Consider the following 19,543-nt stretch of genomic DNA (forward strand, 5'->3'; position numbering starts at 1 on the left):
GAGTGTAAAGGTTATCTCTTTATCAGTGAAAACGAAAGAACAAATTAGAGAATTATTTGAAAAATCCTAAGTGGGGAGCTTAGGTAGTGGATGTAGACTTGGTTGATAAGCCGAACCACTATAAATCATTGTACAAATTTCCTTTCTTTATACTCCTTACTCTCTAAACTTTAAATTGCCAATCCACCCTCTCTTGGAACATTTTTGGTTGTTCAATCGAGATTCATCAATCCCAATAATTGATATCAAAGTTTGACTCATTACAAGGTTTAACCACATTGAGAAAATCATTGAAGAAGATCTATCAATTCCCTACGCAACCGATAAGATCGAGAATATGGCTTCAACCTCTGGCTATTACTACATTAAAGACTCTCAACTGGTCAACAAGCCACCTTATTTCAATGGAGCAAATTATGCCTATTAGAAGAATAGGATGATGCTCTTCAGTTAAGCTAATGATCAAGGAGCTTGCAACTCAATCATTAAAGGATACTCCATTCCAACCGATAAGAACGATGATTGGAGTGATGGAGAGAAGAAGAAGTTCCAACTCAATCCAAAGACTATGCACATTCTATTTTGTGCATTGGCCATGGATGAATATGGAAAAGTCTCCTCTTGTTCTAATGTGAATGAGATTTTAGAAAAGCTCCAAGTCACTAATGAAGGAACCAATGAAGTGAGGAAAACCAAAATCAGTCTTCTCAACTATAGCTATAAGAATTTCAAGATGAATCCGGATGAAGACATCAAAGCTATGATGGATAGATTTTCCTTGATTGCCAACAGTCTCAAGGGATTTGGAGAAGTGATCCCTAATGAGAAGCTTGTGAGTAAGATGATATACTCTATTCAAAAGTCTTGACAATCGAAGAAGACGACAATTATCGAAGCTAAGAACCTAAGACTCTCACTCTTGATGAGCTTATTGGTTTTCTTCTCACTCATTAGTTGATGGTAAATGAAGAAGAAGATGAAGAAAATAAAAACAAGAAAAATGAGGTAGGCATTGCCTTCAAATCCACCAATGAGAGCAATTAAGACTCAAGTGAAGAGGTGGATGGAGATAATGAAGATGAATAATAGATGGCCAAGCTCTTCAAAAGATTCAAGAGATTCATGACTTCTAAGGAAGTGAAGCAAGAATCGAGCAAAAAGAAGAGTCCCCCGATGTGATTCAATTGTCAAAGTAGCCAACCTTTGCCTCATGGCCACCGAAGAAGATTCAATGGTATCTTCTAACTCAAATGAATTAAATTCATTTTCTTTTGATGAGTTACAAGATGATTATAATGAGTTTTATTTGGAATTTGAGACCATGAATTCCAAATATAAGAAATTAATTTCAAAATTTAAAGTTGAAAATGATTTGATTTTGAAAAAAAAATTGATTTTGAAAAACAAAATGAAACTTTGAAAAATTATTTAGAGCTTTCAAAAGTCAAAATCAATAATTTAGAGAAAGAAAATTTTGATTTGAAATTTAAGCTTGAAAGCTTAACAAAAGAAAAAGAATTAATTTCTAAAAACAACTCATTATGTTTAAAAATGGCAAAATGCTCACATTGCCATTTTCATGGTAATTTGGAACATACTTGTCCTTTAAAGAATGGAAAATGTGTTAAAATTAAACAATTATGGGTTCGAAAAGGAACTAGGGGCATTGAAACTAACGTCCAAGGATCCAAAGCAATTTGGATACCAAAATCCAATTAAATGTTTCTTATAGGTGGGTAGGAGAAATGGTGTTGAAAAAAAATGATCAAATGCTCTAAACACACTTGAAAATGAATGGGTAACCTCTAAGCTTAATGCTTTTGTCTTGATTAATTGGTTGCTCATTTAGTTTTAAGCATGCATCAGCTTTGATTTTAAATAATTTTATGTTTTCTATCTCATGTATGTTAAAAGGAATTGTGATGAACATTTTTCTAAAGTTTTGATCATTTTACATAAATGGTTGTTCATCATAATGAATTTTGGTCAAAATTGGTTTTAAATGCAAATGATATCTCTCTAACAATTGTTATCAATTTTTCAAATGCTTTTTTTATAAATTTTAATTTTTAACCTTAATTTAAATGTTTATGCATGTGGTTTATTGCAAATGATATATCTCTAACAATTGATATAAAATTTTCAAATGCATAATATTTTTGGATAGCTTTATGCACATGCACTTAAATTCAACATTTGATATTGCATAAAGTATACTAGGCTTGGATATATTGAATTTCATGTGCTACTAACATGTTTGTTCATATTTGTTGAAATTTATTTTTTTAAGTGTCAAGTTTTTTGTTTGGAATGCTTTTATTGAGGCGGAGTTTTGATTTTTCAAATGATTTTATGCTAATATTTACCACTTATTCTCCATTGTTATTTTTTAACTTAAAAGTTGAATTATTTTTTATAGAATAAAAAATGGGAGAAGTATAGGTTTGAAAAATTCAATTTCTCAATGAAAAAAGGGGAGCTTTAGTATTTTCCAAAATATGTCTCTTTTTCATTAAATATTTTGATATAACAAATTAAGGAAAAATGTTTTTGGACTTGAATTGAATTTGTTCAAAGTTTTCAAAAATAATTCAAAGTCCATTTAAATAGAATTTGAGCACAAAACGTTTTTCTTTGTAAGTAGTATCGATATTGTTCTTACAATATCGATACTTCATGAACAGTATCAACATTGTTCACGTGGTATCGATACCAAAGGTAAGAGAAGTATCGATACTCTCAAGGTAGTATCGATACCACCAAGTATTTTCCAAATAGCTCAAATTCCAAAATGCAAAATATGTATCGATACTCAAAAGAGTATCGATACTTTACATAGTAGTATCGTGATGCATGCATCACAAGGCTCACATCAAAGGAAGAAGTAATAACTCTTCCAATTGATCCACTCGTCTAAGCCTTGGAAAAGAAGATCAGAACAACAACAGACTTGCGATGACTTTTTGAATGGTATCCTGATCTTATTTGGTCAACATGTCTTCTAGAGATACAATTTTATGTATATTATCTTTCCAATGGTTCTTGAATTACATCAATCTGATATCAGGAACTCAAGATACGTTCATTTTAATAAAGACATCGCATGCAGAAATTCTTATACAAGATTAATACTTGATTTTGTAAATATTACGAATTTTCAATATTTATATTGATTATTTGTAATATAATTTAATATGGGATGATGAATTATATTTTAGGATTATATTTATTATTTTATTAGGAATTATGGTTGAGTTAAAACATTATTTTTAGTTATTATTATTTTATTAGGAATTAGAGTTAAGACATGTTTAGTTTATTATTATTTTATTCATTAGTTATTTAGGACCTTTAGAACTTAGCCCTTATATAAAGGAGGTTTCATTCAACTTTTTAAGAAAGATTTCTTTGATTAATAATACAACGAGAGTTCATTTTTGCAAGTGTTGATTGCCTTCTGCCTTTGAAGCTTCTTCTCCTGGAGTTCTTTCAGGTTCTTGTGAGGGAGATTAATCTTCACACTCCAATTTGCCTTTTCATCGTGAATAGGAGGGTTGGTGAGAGCCATATTATCGTGTTTTCTTTTTCATTGCCAATAGGAGGGCTCAATAGCACATTATCCATCTATTTTCCATAAATTCATCCTTACCATCATCACCTTTGTCATCCACCTTCACAAGGGAGATCTTTTGATTTCTTGATTATCATACTTTATTTTTAAGTTCTTTATCTTTTGTTTATATTGTTCTAATATTGTTCCTTAACTTGTTTCTAGCACCTAAAAGAAACCCTAAAGAACCCTAGTTATTGTTGTCAGCTTCCCCTATTCACTCCCCATTGTTCTTCATCGAGTCTAGAGCTTTCTAGGTTTGATTCTTCAATAAGAGCAACATTCATTAATCCGCCAACGCTTTCCCTATCAATTTGTATCAAATTTGGGCTGATTCTTGGAAAGAAGCAAGCATGCTTGCTTGTTCTTACACACAAAACCGTCAAGGTACCCCCAACGAAACTAGTTCGCAAAAGATTCATCGTTTCAGGTTCTTTTTATTTAATTTTAATTTAGATTCAAATCTTTCTTGTTAGTTTGTTATTTTTTGAAAAAAAATAGAAAAATAAAAAAAACCAAAATAATCACAAAAATTTTAAAAATTGCAAATGAAATAATTTAGGGATGATTTTCTTCATATCTCATAGTCATTTTAAGAGTAATTTCTAGTTCAAAATTCACCCCAATCAGAGTTCATTAGAACCTTCAAATACATCGTTCAAGTTTCATCGATAGATTCGGTCTAGAATTTTATCGAATTTCTTCAAAATTCTACAGGAAGAATTTCATTGCATATTGAAACTATATATATTGAAGATCATTCACAAAAAAATCAGAATTTTTGGAGATCAATAATACCTTCGAACAAAGCGATCACAAAAAATAGATTGTTTGAGGACTCACCGTTCAACAGAGTCTACTGGATACTACTGAAGGTATTTGGTTCTGAACTTTTACGGGTGGTTTCTAAACACATAGAACGACATTCAAGAATTTTTCCAAAAGTTTTGGACATAGGTAACCCCTCTAAAAAAAATTAATCAAGTTGACCCAGCGTTTTCTACATTTCTAGTTTGGTTCTTTTTTTTTCTTTGACTCTTAGTGCTTTAGGTTCTTTTGTTTTCCTTTTTATTGTTCTTTTACATTATCTAATACATTATATTCCTTGTTTTAGTAGGACTAAAGAGTTTGCATACTTCTTTCTTCTTTGCATTCTCGTTCTCTTGGAGTCTAACTTTTGTTTATCCTTTTAGAGCTTTTAAGTTTTTCTTATCGCCTTTGCTAGTAATCAAACTTCGATACGAACTGTGGAAGACTACTTGGTAAAGTAAGTTTTAAAGAGTAAAAGATCGGCTTACTTGCCTCTCACTGTGTTACTTTCTTGGTGTGACTTGTGAGATTTCTTTTTGTTGAATTTTCTTTCATTTATTTTTATTTTACTTTAAAATTTTCTTTTGAGTGTTATGATTTCAGGATGGGCGACGATAACAACAAGACACTTACGGCTATCTTAGCCACACTTGCATGACTCACGAATCAATTTGAAAGATTTGATGAACTTAACAATATCGCGAGAGAATGATAAGAACCATAATTCAAGACCAAACAATGATAAAATTTTGGTACCCAGATGAGCACAACCACATTTCCAAGCACCCAAACTCTTTGAAAAACCAAAGTTCACGGTCCCATATTTCAAAGGAGACAATGATCCAAACAAGTACATCGATTGGGAAGGAAAAGTTGATCTCATGTTCGCATACCATGAATGTCCCCAAGCTAAGCAAGTTCCCCTCATCACCATGAAATTCGAAGGATGTACTCACACTTGGTGGATGCAAACAAGGAAAAAAATTGAGAACTTCCAAATTCAAGTAATCACTTCTTGGAGTGATATCAAACAAACCATTAGGAAGCGATTCCTACCGACATATTATACACGAGAAGTTAAACTATGACTACGTCGAATTCGACAAGGTAGAAGTTCAGTTGAAGACTACTACAAGGAGATGTAGTTCTTACTCAATAGACCTAACATAACCGAAAAACAAAAGAATACCATGTCAAGATTCTTCATCGACTTGAACTCAAACATCACTGATCTTCTTGACCTCCATGGGTATGAAAACCTTGAAGATACAATAAAGAAGGTAATAACAATCGAAGCACAAATCCAAAGGAGATTCCAATTCAGATAACATTACCAAGGTACTTCATCCTCTTACCAAGGTAATCCTTCAAATCCTTCATCATCTTCTACTCCATCTTCTCTAAAAAAATCTGAGAGATGACGAACCTGACAAGGATAAATAACGACCAGCAAAGAATAACACACTTTCAACCTCTAAACATCAAATGAGAATTTGTGAGGAGGTAGGGAAAGGAAAAAAAAAGCTGAGAAAGAGGCAAAAGAAAAAGAGGTCACTAGTTACAAAAGATAAAAGAATAATAACCCATAGGAGGTGAGTGAACCTAATTGTGAGAATAAAAGAGAAACTTAAAATCTATGTGTGAGCACAAAAGAATTGAGAGATAACCTTCTTTACAAACAGTCTTGCATCCTTGTTCGCTTTAGGGAATCAATTATTTCGATTTCTAACATTAACAAGGAGTTGCCTAGTGTGTTTTTATCTTTGTTACAAGATTTTATAGAAGTTTTAGGTGATCCACCTGAAGGATTACCACTGGAAAGAGGAAAAAAACACCAACTAATCTAATTCAAGGTTCCATCATACCTCGTCAAACATACAATCTCGACAAAACCAAAGAGTTAGATTTGTTACAAAAAGGTTACATCCAGGAAAGCCTTAGTCGTGACGCCATCTTAATGACGAAACATTATTTGAACAACTTCACAAGCTTTATAGTTCATGAACAGGGCATCCATGAAAATGATGATAAACTAAAAGCAACACGAGACTGGTCCATACCATCTTTCATCACCAAGATTTGTCGAATGGTGCTAGGTGACCCTCCTGATGGGTTACCACCTGAAAGCCCTAGTCAATATGATATATCAATGAAGAGTCACAATTTACGAGAGTCTAAAGATTCGAGGACGAATCCTTTTGAGGAGTGGGAGAATGATACATGCACCAGATTCCATAATACATGCTTCTTTGGACTAATGTTTAGTTTGTTATTATTTTATTCATTAGTTATTTAGGATCTTTAGAACTCATCCCTTATATAAAGGAGGCTTCATTCAACTTTGTAAGATAGATTTCTTTGATTAATAATACAACGAGAGTTCGTTTTTGCAAGTGTTGATTGCCTTGTGCCCTCAAAGCTTCTTCTCTTGGAGTTCTTTCAAGTTCTTGTGAGGAAGATTAATCTTCGCACTCCAATTTGCCTTTTCACCACGACTAGGAGGGTTGGTTAGAGCCATATTATCGTGTTTGCCTTTTCATTACGACTAGGAGGGCTCGATAGGACATTATCCATCTATTTTCCACAAATCTATCCTCACCATCATCACTTTTGTCATCCACCTTCACAATGGAGATCTTTTGATTTCTTAATTATCATACTTTATTTTTAAGTTCTTTAACTTTTGTTTATATTGTTCTAATATTGTTTCTTAACTTGTTTCCAACACCTAAAAGAAATCCTAAAGAACCCAAGCTACTGCCACCTTCCCCTATTCATTCCCCATTGTTCTTCATCGAGTCTGGAGCTTTCTAGGTTTGATTCTTCAACAAGATCACGTTCATTAATCTTCCACTGTTTCCCTAACATATCGATACCATGATCATAGTATCGATACTGGTTAGGCCCAACAGCTAGTAAAAACTAGTTTATTTAAATAATATAAAGGAAGTACTGGTACTCATTAAAGGAGTACCGGTACTCATTAAAGGAGTACCGATACTCCCTATCGTAGGCAGTTTTATTTTATAGAGATTTTATCCCCAACGGCTAGAAACAGACACAAACACATTCCAACATATAAAAACAAGTTGAGGATACTTAAAGAAAGGTTAGAACACCTATCCAAACAATCAAACACAAGAGAATAACTTTTAATTCTTATTTTCCTTTCTCTTGTAAATAGTTATGTTTTTTGTGAGCTTAATACTGTAAACACGTACCTTGTAAGGGTTTTCTTGTTTACATCTCTTTTTCTTTTGTAAAGGGGTTTGGTTCTAGTTTAGCTAAGTTAAAAACTAGGGAGTGTAAAGGTTATCTCTTTATACTTGAAAAATAAAAAACAAATTAGTGAATTTGTTGGAAAATCTTAGGTAGTGGATGTAGACTTGGTTGATAAGTCAAACCACTATAAATCATTGTTCAAATTTCCTTATATTTATACTCCTTACTCCCTAAACTTTAAATTTCCAATTCACCCTCTTGGAATATTTTTGGTTGTTCAATCGAGCTTCATTAATCCCAACACAAGGTGGACAGAAAGTGTGTCTACATTCATGAGAAGTCCTCATTTATTCCATTTTTATTCATAAACAAGCAAAGCAAGGCAGCCCAAAATCCTATCACCCCTTGGACGAAATTAAGGCTATATTCATCCTAAATTAAGTCCAAAGTTATCCTCATAACACCAATATGGTCAACCACATGAATATAGAAGAAAGGACAAAGTATTCAATTATATTCAAGTGAATTAAGATGAGTTCATCTCTCATTTGTAAGACTTTTCATATGATTCCTATCAACACTATAAATAGGCACCTCCATTGTATTTGTAAACACATCTTTTGCCTATACAGAAATCTTTTGAGAGTATTTGCTTTCACTCTAGTTCTTTGAGAACTTTATCTCCTTCAAGTTGATCTTGTTGTCTTCAACCATTCCATTTGTTTATAGTGTTGGTTCATAGCTCATCTATAGCTAGTGGGTCATGTTTCATACTCTTTCACTTCATTTCCATATCCTTATATTGTTGGTTCCTAACTTTCTTATAGTTAGAGGGTCACAATTCATCTTCTTTGAAAATCACGCTAACCCACGCCTTCATCCATCACCGCTTTCCTTTCATTGTCATTATTACACAACACCCAACACTCTTCCAACATCTACAAACCACTTCAACAACACTTACAATCATTCTATTTCATTCTCATATATTTCAATTTCCTACTTACAACACTATTCGTGTTTACAGACTTCAATCAAAGCACTGTGGAGTTCTTATTGGAAACACGATCGGCTAATCACATATATGACTCATAACACAAAACTAGGTTCATATCAGAAGTAATCAAATAATAATGAATGAAAATCTAATTAAGGGAATCACACTCTCATCCCCAAACAATTCTTTTTAGGGGGTGTCTTAGGAAATAATATTTTTGAAATTGTATTTTGATATTTAGTTTTTCATCATTTCATGTAGATAAAATGTTAATCCAGAAAATAAAATAATAATTAAAATATGTTAATGTTATCATTGAATCGAACAAAATAAAATAAATAAATAAATAAATAAAATAGATGAATGAATTTGTTTACTCGTATATAGACATGAAATTGGATTAGAGTCAGATAAACAAGATAAGAATTTTCGTTGTGACATGTATGAATAGTTTCCTTAAGACATTCATCCACTCCTTAGAGTTTGAGTAATTATGGATGTCGGTCTCCCAGGATATAACGGAAAATAATCACAGTAGTGACCAATTGAACACAATCTTACTTTTTTCTGTCACCAAAAGAGAACAAATTTAAATGGAATTTTTCCTATTCCAAAATTATGTCTAAATTGTATCTACCTATCAACTAGCATGTATATAGGGAAAAGGAAATGATTTGAAATATTAAGACCATTTGATGAAGAAACTTCACCTTTGATGAAGAGAATTATTGAAAAGCTACTAGATGTAATTGAATGGATGCAACTTTAAGTAAACAATTAATAAGTATTATCACCAAGTGACATAAACATAGTATTAGATTGTGGGTGCAACACAGTGTAACAGTCGCTTTGTAACATTTTTCAAGGTCACCACGACACAGAGAACTGCATTCGCAACATAAAACCTATTTATATTTTGGAAAAATCACATCATAACTTCTATAACATCCGTAACCGTAACAATGTAGCTACACCTCGATGGCAACTGCAACATCGATGACAACCGCAATCGCAATTTTTTCCTATAGACATAACTTATTAATAAGTCTATTCACTGAGTGACATGACTTGATACTAATAACATCAATATTATTAAATTAATCAATTATTTTTCCAACATTCTCTCCAGACGATAATAACTTATTATCAACAGTAGCACTTTTCGATTAAAATGGTGGGTCATTCACCCCTAAAATTAATATAACTATTTTAAAATGATGATTCCTTTTTTACATAATTGCATTAATATAAATCTAATTTTCTTTTATTTTTTAGGGTAAACTACTCAAAAGATCACTTAAAATAGGATTAGTGTCGATATGACCACTATACTTTTAATTTTGTCAATATGACCACTATACTTTTAATTTTGTCAATATGACCATATAACTATTTAAGTGATTTCAATCAAGCCACCTGTCATTAACAATTAACGGAAGTACTGACGTGACAGTTAAAAAATGGATATAATTACATATTTTATTCTCAACACTTATATATTCTATCAATTTAATCGTAATTTAAATTTAATTAAATTTATTTTCTATAAACTTTCTATCCAATCATACGATGACAGCCATCACCTTTGATTTGATAGAAAATAAATTACACTTATGGGGACTTATACTTAGGTTTTTTAAGATGGAAGTAGGTCACCCAAGCCATTAAGCCAATTGTTTCATTTAGTTTAGTAATCGCTCCACTATTTATTTATCTCATAATATTATTAGTAATATAAAAAGAACAAATAAAAACATTTTAATGATATTTAAATTTTAATATTTTTATATTTTTAAATAAAGAAACATAAATTTAATATTTTAATTTTAAAAAGTCAATATTTTTAATATATTTTATCAAAATTTATGGAAGAAGACATATAATATAAAAATAAAAATACTTTTATATATTTAAACAAAATATTATCATGAACTAACTTACCTCAGTGGTTAAATGAATTGTTGTTGTTCTTAGAAGTCATGAGTTTGAGCACCAGTAATTGCAGTAAAGTGATTGAGCCTCCATTTTCAAATGATTGAAATATTTAGACCATATACTACTTTGTAATCACTTTATCTTAATAAAAATAAATAAGTTTTATACTTTTATATTTTTAAACAATTGCATTTAGTGTAAAATTTAAAATTAAAATAAGTTTAATATCTTTATATATTTAAATTTAATTTAATATTTTTCATGTTTAAAAAATTACATATATTTAACCGGTATTTAAAATTTTTATATTTTAAACAATTATATTTAATACTAAACTTATATTTAATTTTAAAATTTTAAATTAATTACAATTTTTTAAAATATAAAAATATAAAAAATTGAATAAATAAAAGCAATATTTTTATTTTTATATTACATGAATTCTTTCATAAAATTTGCTTAAAAATATAAAAAATATTGAATTTAGTTAAATAAAATAAAACTTATTTTAATTTGTTTAAAATATAAAAATATTAAAAAGTTAAATATCATTTGAATAATTTTTTCTTTATTTTTATATCACTAAATATATTATGAGATAAACAAATAAATCATTAAGTCAACTGAAACAATTAGCTTAGTGGTTTAATCGCCCCATTTTCATATTAGAGAATCAAGGTTCAACTGCCCTAAATGTAATTTATTATCAACACATGTTACCACTTGGTTGAAGGAAGTTTTTATTAAATTAAATTTAAAATAGGACTAAATTAGTAAAGTATATAAGTATTAAAGTCAAATATGTCACTATATCAAATTTTGTTAACAATCACGTCAGCACTTCCGTTAAATATTAAAGACAAGTGACTTGATTGAAATCACTTAAATACCTATGTGATCCTATTGAAAACAATTGAAAGTATGATGGTCATATCGATATCAACCTTATATTTAAGTGGTCATTTAAGTAGTTTGCACTATTTTTCATTAGGATATTTTTATTTTTTTTTGAGTAAGCTATATGAATGACCACCCAACCATGGGGACGGGCGGATTTTGCTCCCCCGTCCCCGTCCCCGTCCTCGAAATGAATCCATATCCCCTCCCCGTTCCCCGTCGGGTTTTTATCGGGACGCCCCGTCGGGGATTTTTTTTGCCCCGAACCCGGCCCGAAATGTTGTACCCGAACCCGACCCGATCCTGAGAAAAACCTAGTTTTCATAAAAAATAGAAAAAACGATCACAAAAAACTAGGAAATTAGTCTACATGATTTACAATTCAAACTCCAGTCACAAATTCAAACTCAATTCTAAATAATTGTCTAAACTCCAAAATAAAACACATACATAATTAAATACAAACTTGCTCCGATATTCAAATCATATAACGAAGATGCATACATAATATTAAGTCAAATAAAGTCATCCAAAATCGTCGTGCCACTTTTGTCACTTTCTTTGGTAGCTCCCTACATTGGGAAATTTATCAATAAATCAACCAAATTTTACTTTAATAATTAATATAAAAAATAAAAAATATTATATATATATATATATATATATATATATATAATCGAGGCGGGCCGGGGCGGGGATACCTTGCCCCGTCCCCGAACAAAAAAAAATCTCTGAATTTTAACCCGATATCCGATCCGACCCGATATTATTCAAACCCGACCCGATATTATTCAAACCCGACCCAACCCGAACTTAACCGGGTTTCGGTTTCCCCGTCAAGTTCGGGTCGTTCTGCCATTCCTAGATGGTGTCAATAAGAACACCATTTTCAATATTGAATCAATATAACCGCTTAACTATTTAATTGGTTCTTATATAACCACATGTCGTTAACATGATTTAAAGGAAGTTTTTGCGTGTCAGTTAACAAAATTAGTATAATTACACATTTGATCCTCAATGCTCGTATATTCAATCAATTTTGTCCTAATTTTAATTTTATTTAATAAATTAATAATTCAATCAAGATGTGATATGTCTCAACATATGATAATGACATTTTTTTGCTCAACAAATAATTTTATTAATAGGAAAAACCTAGATTAAGTGTCTCGTTAAAAACCTCACTAAATCTATTGGAGGAAAAGAGTACAACTCAACTAGGAAAATAAACAGGACAGCAAAAAAGACCAAGACAAAAAACCCCTTAAAAAAGAAAAAACTCGAAGCAAACTACCCCATGCTTTAAGTAGCAGTACCCTCAAAATGCCAGCCTTCGCAAGGTGTACTGCCTAACAGTTTGGAAGACTTGGGGTATAACAAATCTGCAGCCTAGAACTCATTCGAGACAATGAAACAATTATATCAAACAAATTCCACCATCTTCAAGGTCTCGAGAGGGGATTTTTAATTCAGTTCGAAGGGGGGTTTCCAAAGTTTCTTACATCACATCTGACATATTTTTATAATTAAATATATTATATTTATTATAAATTGTATTCAATACAAGGTTTAAAATTTAAAATATATTTATTATTTTTACATTTTTTTGTTGCCCTTTAATTCCAAGACTTCGTCCTAACTAATAGGAAAAACATAGATTGAGTGTATCATTTAAAACCTCCGTAAGTCTATTAAAGGAAAGAGTACAACTCAACTAGGAAAGGAAATATGACAGCAGAAAACATCAAGACACAAAACCCCTTAAACAAGAAAAAACTCGGAGCAAACTACCACCATACTTTAAATAATACTGCCCTCAAAATACCAGTCTTGGCATGGTGTTATGCCCAATAGTTTTGAAGCCTTGGGTATAATATAACTGTAGCTTAGAACTATCTCGAGACAATGAATCAATTTCATCGAACAAATTCCACCATTTTCAAGGTCTTGAGAGGGGATTTTTAATCCAATTCGAGAGGAGATTTCCAAGGTCTCTCGTGTCATATTTGACATGTGTTAACTTCTAATTGAAGGTTTTTTTTATAAATCTTAATTTATTTAATTAGATTTATTTTTTATTCAATCAAATTATGACAAATGTTACCTCCTTATTTGATAGAAAATAAATAAAAATAACTTATATTTTGAGGGACTTTAGTTGCTTCAAAGAAGAGCACCCAAGCCACTACGCCAAATGCTTCATTTGGTTAAGTATTGGAACAAACTCTATTTGTCTTATAATATTATTAATGATAGAAAAACATAGAAATAAAATCATTTAAATGAGGATTCAAACCTAAACTAATTATAAAATATAAGAGCACCTAAATTAGTTAAACAAATATAATATTTTTATAATTAAATAGATTATATTTATTATAAATCGTATTCAATACAAGGTTTAGAATTTAAAATAAATTTATGTTTTACACTATTAGTTGTCCTCCAATTTCAAGCTTACTAATAGCAAAAACTTAGATTGAATGCCTCATTAAAAACCTCTCTAAGTTATTGGAGGAAAAGAGTACAACTCAATTAGGAAAAAGAAACAGGACAGCAGAAACACCAAAACATAGGATTCAAACCTAAACTAATTATAAAATATAAGAGCACCTAAATTAGTTAAACAAATATAATATTTTTATAATTAAATAGATTATATTTATTATAAATCGTATTCAATACAAGGTTTAGAATTTAAAATAAATTTATTGTTTTTACACTATTAGTTGTCCTCCAATTTCAAGGCTTACTAATAGCAAAAACTTAGATTGAATGCCTCATTAAAAACCTCTCTAAGTTTATTGGAGGAAAAGAGTACAACTCAATTAGGAAAAGAAACAGGACAGCAGAAAACACCAAAACATAAAACCCCTTAAACAAGAAAAAGCTAAGAGCAAACTACCACCATGCTTTAAATAATACTGCCCTCAAAATGCCAACCTTGGCATGGCATACTGCCCAACAGTTTTGAGCCTTGGGGCATAACAAAACTGCAGCTCAAACTCTCTCGAGACAATAAATCAATTTCATCAAACAAATTTCGCCATTTTTAAGGTCTCAAGAGGGGATTTTCATTCAAGTTCGAGAGGAGATTTCCAAGGTCTCTCATGTCACATCTGACACGTGTTAACTCCTGATTGAAGTTTTTTTTATAAATTTTAATTTATTTAATTAGATTTATTTTTTATTCAATCAAATGATGACGTGTGTAGCTTCCTTATTTGATAAAAAATAAATCAAAAATAACTTATCTTTGGAGAGATTTTAAACCTTCGTCACTTGGTTGGAAGCAAAGCACCTAAGCTATTGGGCCAAATGCTTCATTTCGGTTAAGTGTTAGAATAAACTCTATTTATTTTATAATATTATTAATGATAGAAAAACAGAGAAAAAAATCATTCAAATGAGGATTCGAACCTAGACCAATTATAAAATATAAGAGGAGTTAAATCAGTTAAACAAATATAATATTTTTATAATTAAATAGATTATTTTATTATAAATAATATTCAACACAAGGTTTAAAATTTAAAATAAATTTATTATTTTTTACAGTTTTTTTGGTTGCCCTCTAATTCCTGACTAATATAAATCAATTTGGGTTGCACATATGATTTTGGTGGGTAAGTCATCTAGCGAAGATTTCTGCATACACAATGACTCAAACCTAAGACATTGCTTAAATAATATAAAGCTTCTTACCACATGAATCGACCCCGTTGGTTATTATTTTTACATTTTTAAACTAAAATCAATATTTTTATACTTAATTTTATAATTTTATATTTATTTTTAAAATATAGATGTGAAAAATACTGAATTTAGTTTAGAAATATAAAAATAATAAATTTAATATAAAAATATTGAATTTAATTTAAAAATATAAAAACAATAAATTTATTTTAAATTTTAAATCATGTATTAAAAATTGTTTAATTTCGAGTTATTTGAGTCAATTACTTTCAATTTCTTTTGAAACAAGTTTTCATTTTCAATTTAATCCCTCAATTTTTCATTATTTCTTCTATCTATCCTTTATTTAAGTCAATTTTCACCCAATTCAAACCACATACTCATATACCACTATATAATACCTATGTAACTTCACTTCTTATTTTTTTAATAAAATTATACTCTCCCTTTACTTCGCATTTTACTCAATTTGGTCTTTTGACTGCAATTGTTTGTAAATTCTTTCTTCCTATCAATTCTTTGGCTCCTTTATACTCTCATCAGTATTTTACCTTCAAATTACTACCTTTAAAATATAATATTATTAGTACATTTTATAATTTTAGATTGTATTTGATGTATTAAATTACATTATAAAATGATATATATATATATATATGGTTAGTGGAAGTGAAAAATTAAAGCCAATCCTTATCATAATATTTTATATAATTATTATAAAATTAGTATTGAAACCTGAATAACTTGACTCCAATAATTCGACTCAAATTTATTAAACTAAACTCGACTCGAAAAATTTCTAGTTAAATTCAAGTTGTACAATACGACTCATCAACTCGAGAACTCAAATTTTTTTATTCGACTCAATCAAATATCCACCCCGACTTTCTTTTATCAAAATTTTTGGGATGTTATGGGCATGGATGTCCTTTGGGTCGTGTTGCGGAGATAAATGATACCCATATTCCGAAGGTTAAAAATCCTACTCAGGTTACACAGTTGTGTAATGTTTTATATAGTCATTTCCATGGTTGTTGAACATCGTTTTGGCTTAGTATTAAATAACTATATAGAGTGGTTACACATCGAATCTTTTAATAAGAAATGCCACATCTTTTGAAATAGTTCACTCTTTGTAGGGTAAGAGTTATGGGATGGTTGGTAGGTTTCCCATGACCGACTGATTGCGCTTGAGTCTACGGTGGCGTAGTGGTAATGAGGGAGGAAAACTGGCTTCCCAAATTTGCTAATTGGTTAATTGATTTTGCCAAGTATTGTGTGAGGGATACAAGGATGTGGTCTCGGCTTACACCCTCCTAAGTGTGCTTGTCAACTGCAGATCACCTAACGGTGACCTCAGGAAAAGTTTAAGGAAAAAGATCCAAGAATTTAAGGTTAAGAAAAAACGTCACCAAAAATGTTATAAAAATCAACATTTTCGATTAAATACAACTTAAAATGTTAAATTTTTTTTAATATTTTTCGATTAAAACCTTCTTTATAACATTTTCGGTTGACAATCGAAAATATTACCTTTTTTGTAACATTTTCGGTAATGCTTATGCATCCTCATGCTTTAGTATATTTGTTATTTGAGCCTCACCGTATGTACTATTTCGCTTAGCAATGATAAAAGCAATTTAAGTTTTTAAAAAAACTAATGCAAGAACAAATGAGACGAGGTGCATATAAATCTTATGTAAACACGCAACTGCTATTCATTCATAATTTTCATAAATTTTACATAAATTCTGGTGGAGACAAAGGACATGAGAGAAATGAAATAGTAGCATTAGGCCATGCAATGATGCTGCAGCATTTAATTACACAACAACAATAAACAGCTTAAGTCTCTTCTTAGCAATATCATCATAAAAGGCCTAGATTAAATTCACATCGAACCTTCAACAGGTTGAGATTGATACGTACGTCGCCTTAACTGAGACTCCGTAGTTGGCTGCTGTAAAAAGATCTTTGTTGGATCATTAGGGTCAACATATCTGCAAAGACAGAGACAACTGTTTACTCATAAGCCACTCCAGAATTTCCTCGCCCTTTATAATGTTGCTAGGTTACCACAGTTTACTTTAACCCGAAAACACCCATGTCCGACACATTCGAACATATTAATAGACTTAACATAGATTTTGTTGTTGTTGCTAAATAGGTCACTTACGCATGGCGCATCATTTCATCGACAGGAGTTTGTGCTGCCTGTAGGGGATCCGTGCGAGGCTGTGGTTCATGATTTACTTGATTATATCGTCTAACAGAAGAAATCAAGTTCAAGAAAAGTGGAACAAAGGTTCCACAGCCACCTTCTTTGAACAAAATTTTTAATGAATGAGTGGAGTAGAGAGCCCTATGCTCATTTTCAGGAAACACCTAGAATTTCAAAAAACTGACATTAAGGAACTACTAAAAGTTCTATCAAGTGTTATAGGAAGAAAGCAGCTTTCCGATCTACTTACAGGCTCAACTTGACCAGAAATGTTGTTGCAGTGAAATATCGGTTGGTTAAACTTTTCACCATGCACATAAAGCTGCAAAAACATAAATAAAAATACCAAATCAGTCATGCAGGATAAACTATCAGGATTACTTTATCCAAACAATTGACAACAAAAAGACACAAGAGTAGCGGCAGGGCAAGCAATGGATCTCAATTGCCAGCAAAAGACTCATATACTATGTCTGACTCTTCAGTTTTCTTAAAGTGCTCTTATCCAACACATTTGAAAATAAATATTTTGAATGATCCTCTAAATATACTGAAAGGCTTCGGAAAAAATTGAACAAACATGTGTCGGACATATGCTACCCGTATCCACTACTCACCTGAGTAAACATAGCTCATATGCTAATCTTTAATAGTAAAAACTAAGATCATTGGAAAATTAACACAAAGAATGTTAATTTATAGTTTAAGAAAGCAAAATTCCAAAATCCAAAACCAAAATTATTCATGCTAAAAATTATGCAATGCCACACGGATTGACACATGATCATCTTGACAATGACTTATTCAGTTATAATTAAGCACTAATACGATGGGATATAATTTTGATTGCTGTCTTAGGCAATCCAACATTAGCATTCAATATAAAGCTCTAGCAAGACGGTTGGCGTAGAATCATTGGATGCCATGCATGTCACACAAATCAGCAAAACCAAGCCATATACTATACTTGATATCTAGCCACTCGAAAGGTACAAAATGAATGATGCATTCAGAAGCTACATTAAGTGAACCCTTAATTTCTCTAAAATGCTCAATCCCAACATTCATAACACCTATTCATATTAGACACTTACTCATATCAGGATAATGTACACCAGACCCGACAATCAACCCTAAAACCTTGACAAAATGATAGGAGAAGCAAAATTCCCAGCCAACGACAATAAAATGCAAATATAAACATAAAACGGTAACAGAAAAACAACATTCATGGGCATCGAGGGACTAATTCAATCAGAGAGTTCGTTTTATCTTAATACTGAGACGACTTAGGTTTGAGGCTCAACATTAACATCTGTGCTATTAAAGAAACCCAAAGCAATATCAATGCCCCTACCCTAACAAAGGATCCAACTCTCAATTTGCGTCGAAATGTTTTCTCTAAGGTAATTTAAATCCAAATATTATAATTCAAAACAAAGAAAAGGAAAATAAATGATAAAAATACCAGAGGCATATCAAAAGCAAAGAAATTCCCAACGGGGTGACTTGCAACAAAGACGATCCGTATATTTGACAAATATATTGTGCCCCATGCTTTAACACGACCTCCCTGAGAACTAAAAGAAGCAAATAGGGAACCCAAATAATCAAATTGAACCAAGAATGCGTAATTTTTCTCGGATAAAAAGAAACTCATAAAAAATTAAAGAAGAAAAGTAAAGGGTACCCAGGAATCTTATCGACTTCGAATTCAACGCCGTTTCGGACGAGAACAAACATCTCGTTAGTGAAAGGAACGGGCATGCCGTTAGGCAAAAGCTGAGGATTTAGCGCCATGGATGATTGAAGAATTTACTGTTTTCGATATTTCTGGATTTGAACTTGGAAAGAGTTGTGTATTTGTAAATTTGTGAATGTTTCGAGCCGAACGGCGTAAATTTTATTTGTTATAATATAGACTTGAATATTTCTGACGTGTTGGACTCCTAAGTTTAGAAATATCTACAACTTTCTGGGCTTCTCCATATCTTATTGAAGCCTACGCCTTACGCCGACACAGATCATCACTCAATTTTTTTTTCTTACCCTTATTTTAATTACTTAAATTTAAGAATTTTAATTTAACTTAATTTTAAAAAAATAATTTAATAAATACATTGCATGAGAAAAATTTAAAGTATGAGATTAA

At 31.0% G+C, this 19,543-nt stretch overlaps 1 protein-coding gene across 2 annotated transcripts; it reads right to left on the reverse strand.

Moving 5' to 3' along the window:
* Positions 1-8,549: 8,549 nt before the first annotated feature.
* On the reverse strand, positions 8,550-19,286 carry LOC120144516. Of its 2 annotated transcripts, XR_005518039.1 has the most exons (6): positions 19,082-19,286; positions 18,860-18,971; positions 17,642-17,713; positions 17,347-17,555; positions 17,006-17,170; positions 8,550-8,570 (listed from the first exon to the last, which is right to left on the reverse strand). XR_005518039.1 is itself a non-coding variant. In XM_039158556.1 (5 exons), the coding sequence occupies exons 1-5, from the start codon at positions 19,189-19,191 to the stop codon at positions 17,062-17,064; spliced, it is 612 nt and encodes a 203-aa protein (XP_039014487.1). In that variant the 5' UTR covers positions 19,192-19,286; the 3' UTR covers positions 16,909-17,061. The 2 variants fall into 2 exon arrangements, 1 of the variants encoding a protein (XP_039014487.1); XM_039158556.1 differs by lacking the exon at positions 8,550-8,570 and having other exon boundaries at positions 16,909-17,170.
* Between the last annotated feature and the right edge of the window lie 257 nt (positions 19,287-19,543).

This window comes from Hibiscus syriacus, unplaced genomic scaffold (assembly GCF_006381635.1).
Source record: "Hibiscus syriacus cultivar Baekdansim isolate YM2019G1 unplaced genomic scaffold, ASM638163v2 tig00110890_pilon, whole genome shotgun sequence".
Taxonomy (NCBI): Eukaryota; Viridiplantae; Streptophyta; class Magnoliopsida; order Malvales; family Malvaceae; genus Hibiscus; species Hibiscus syriacus.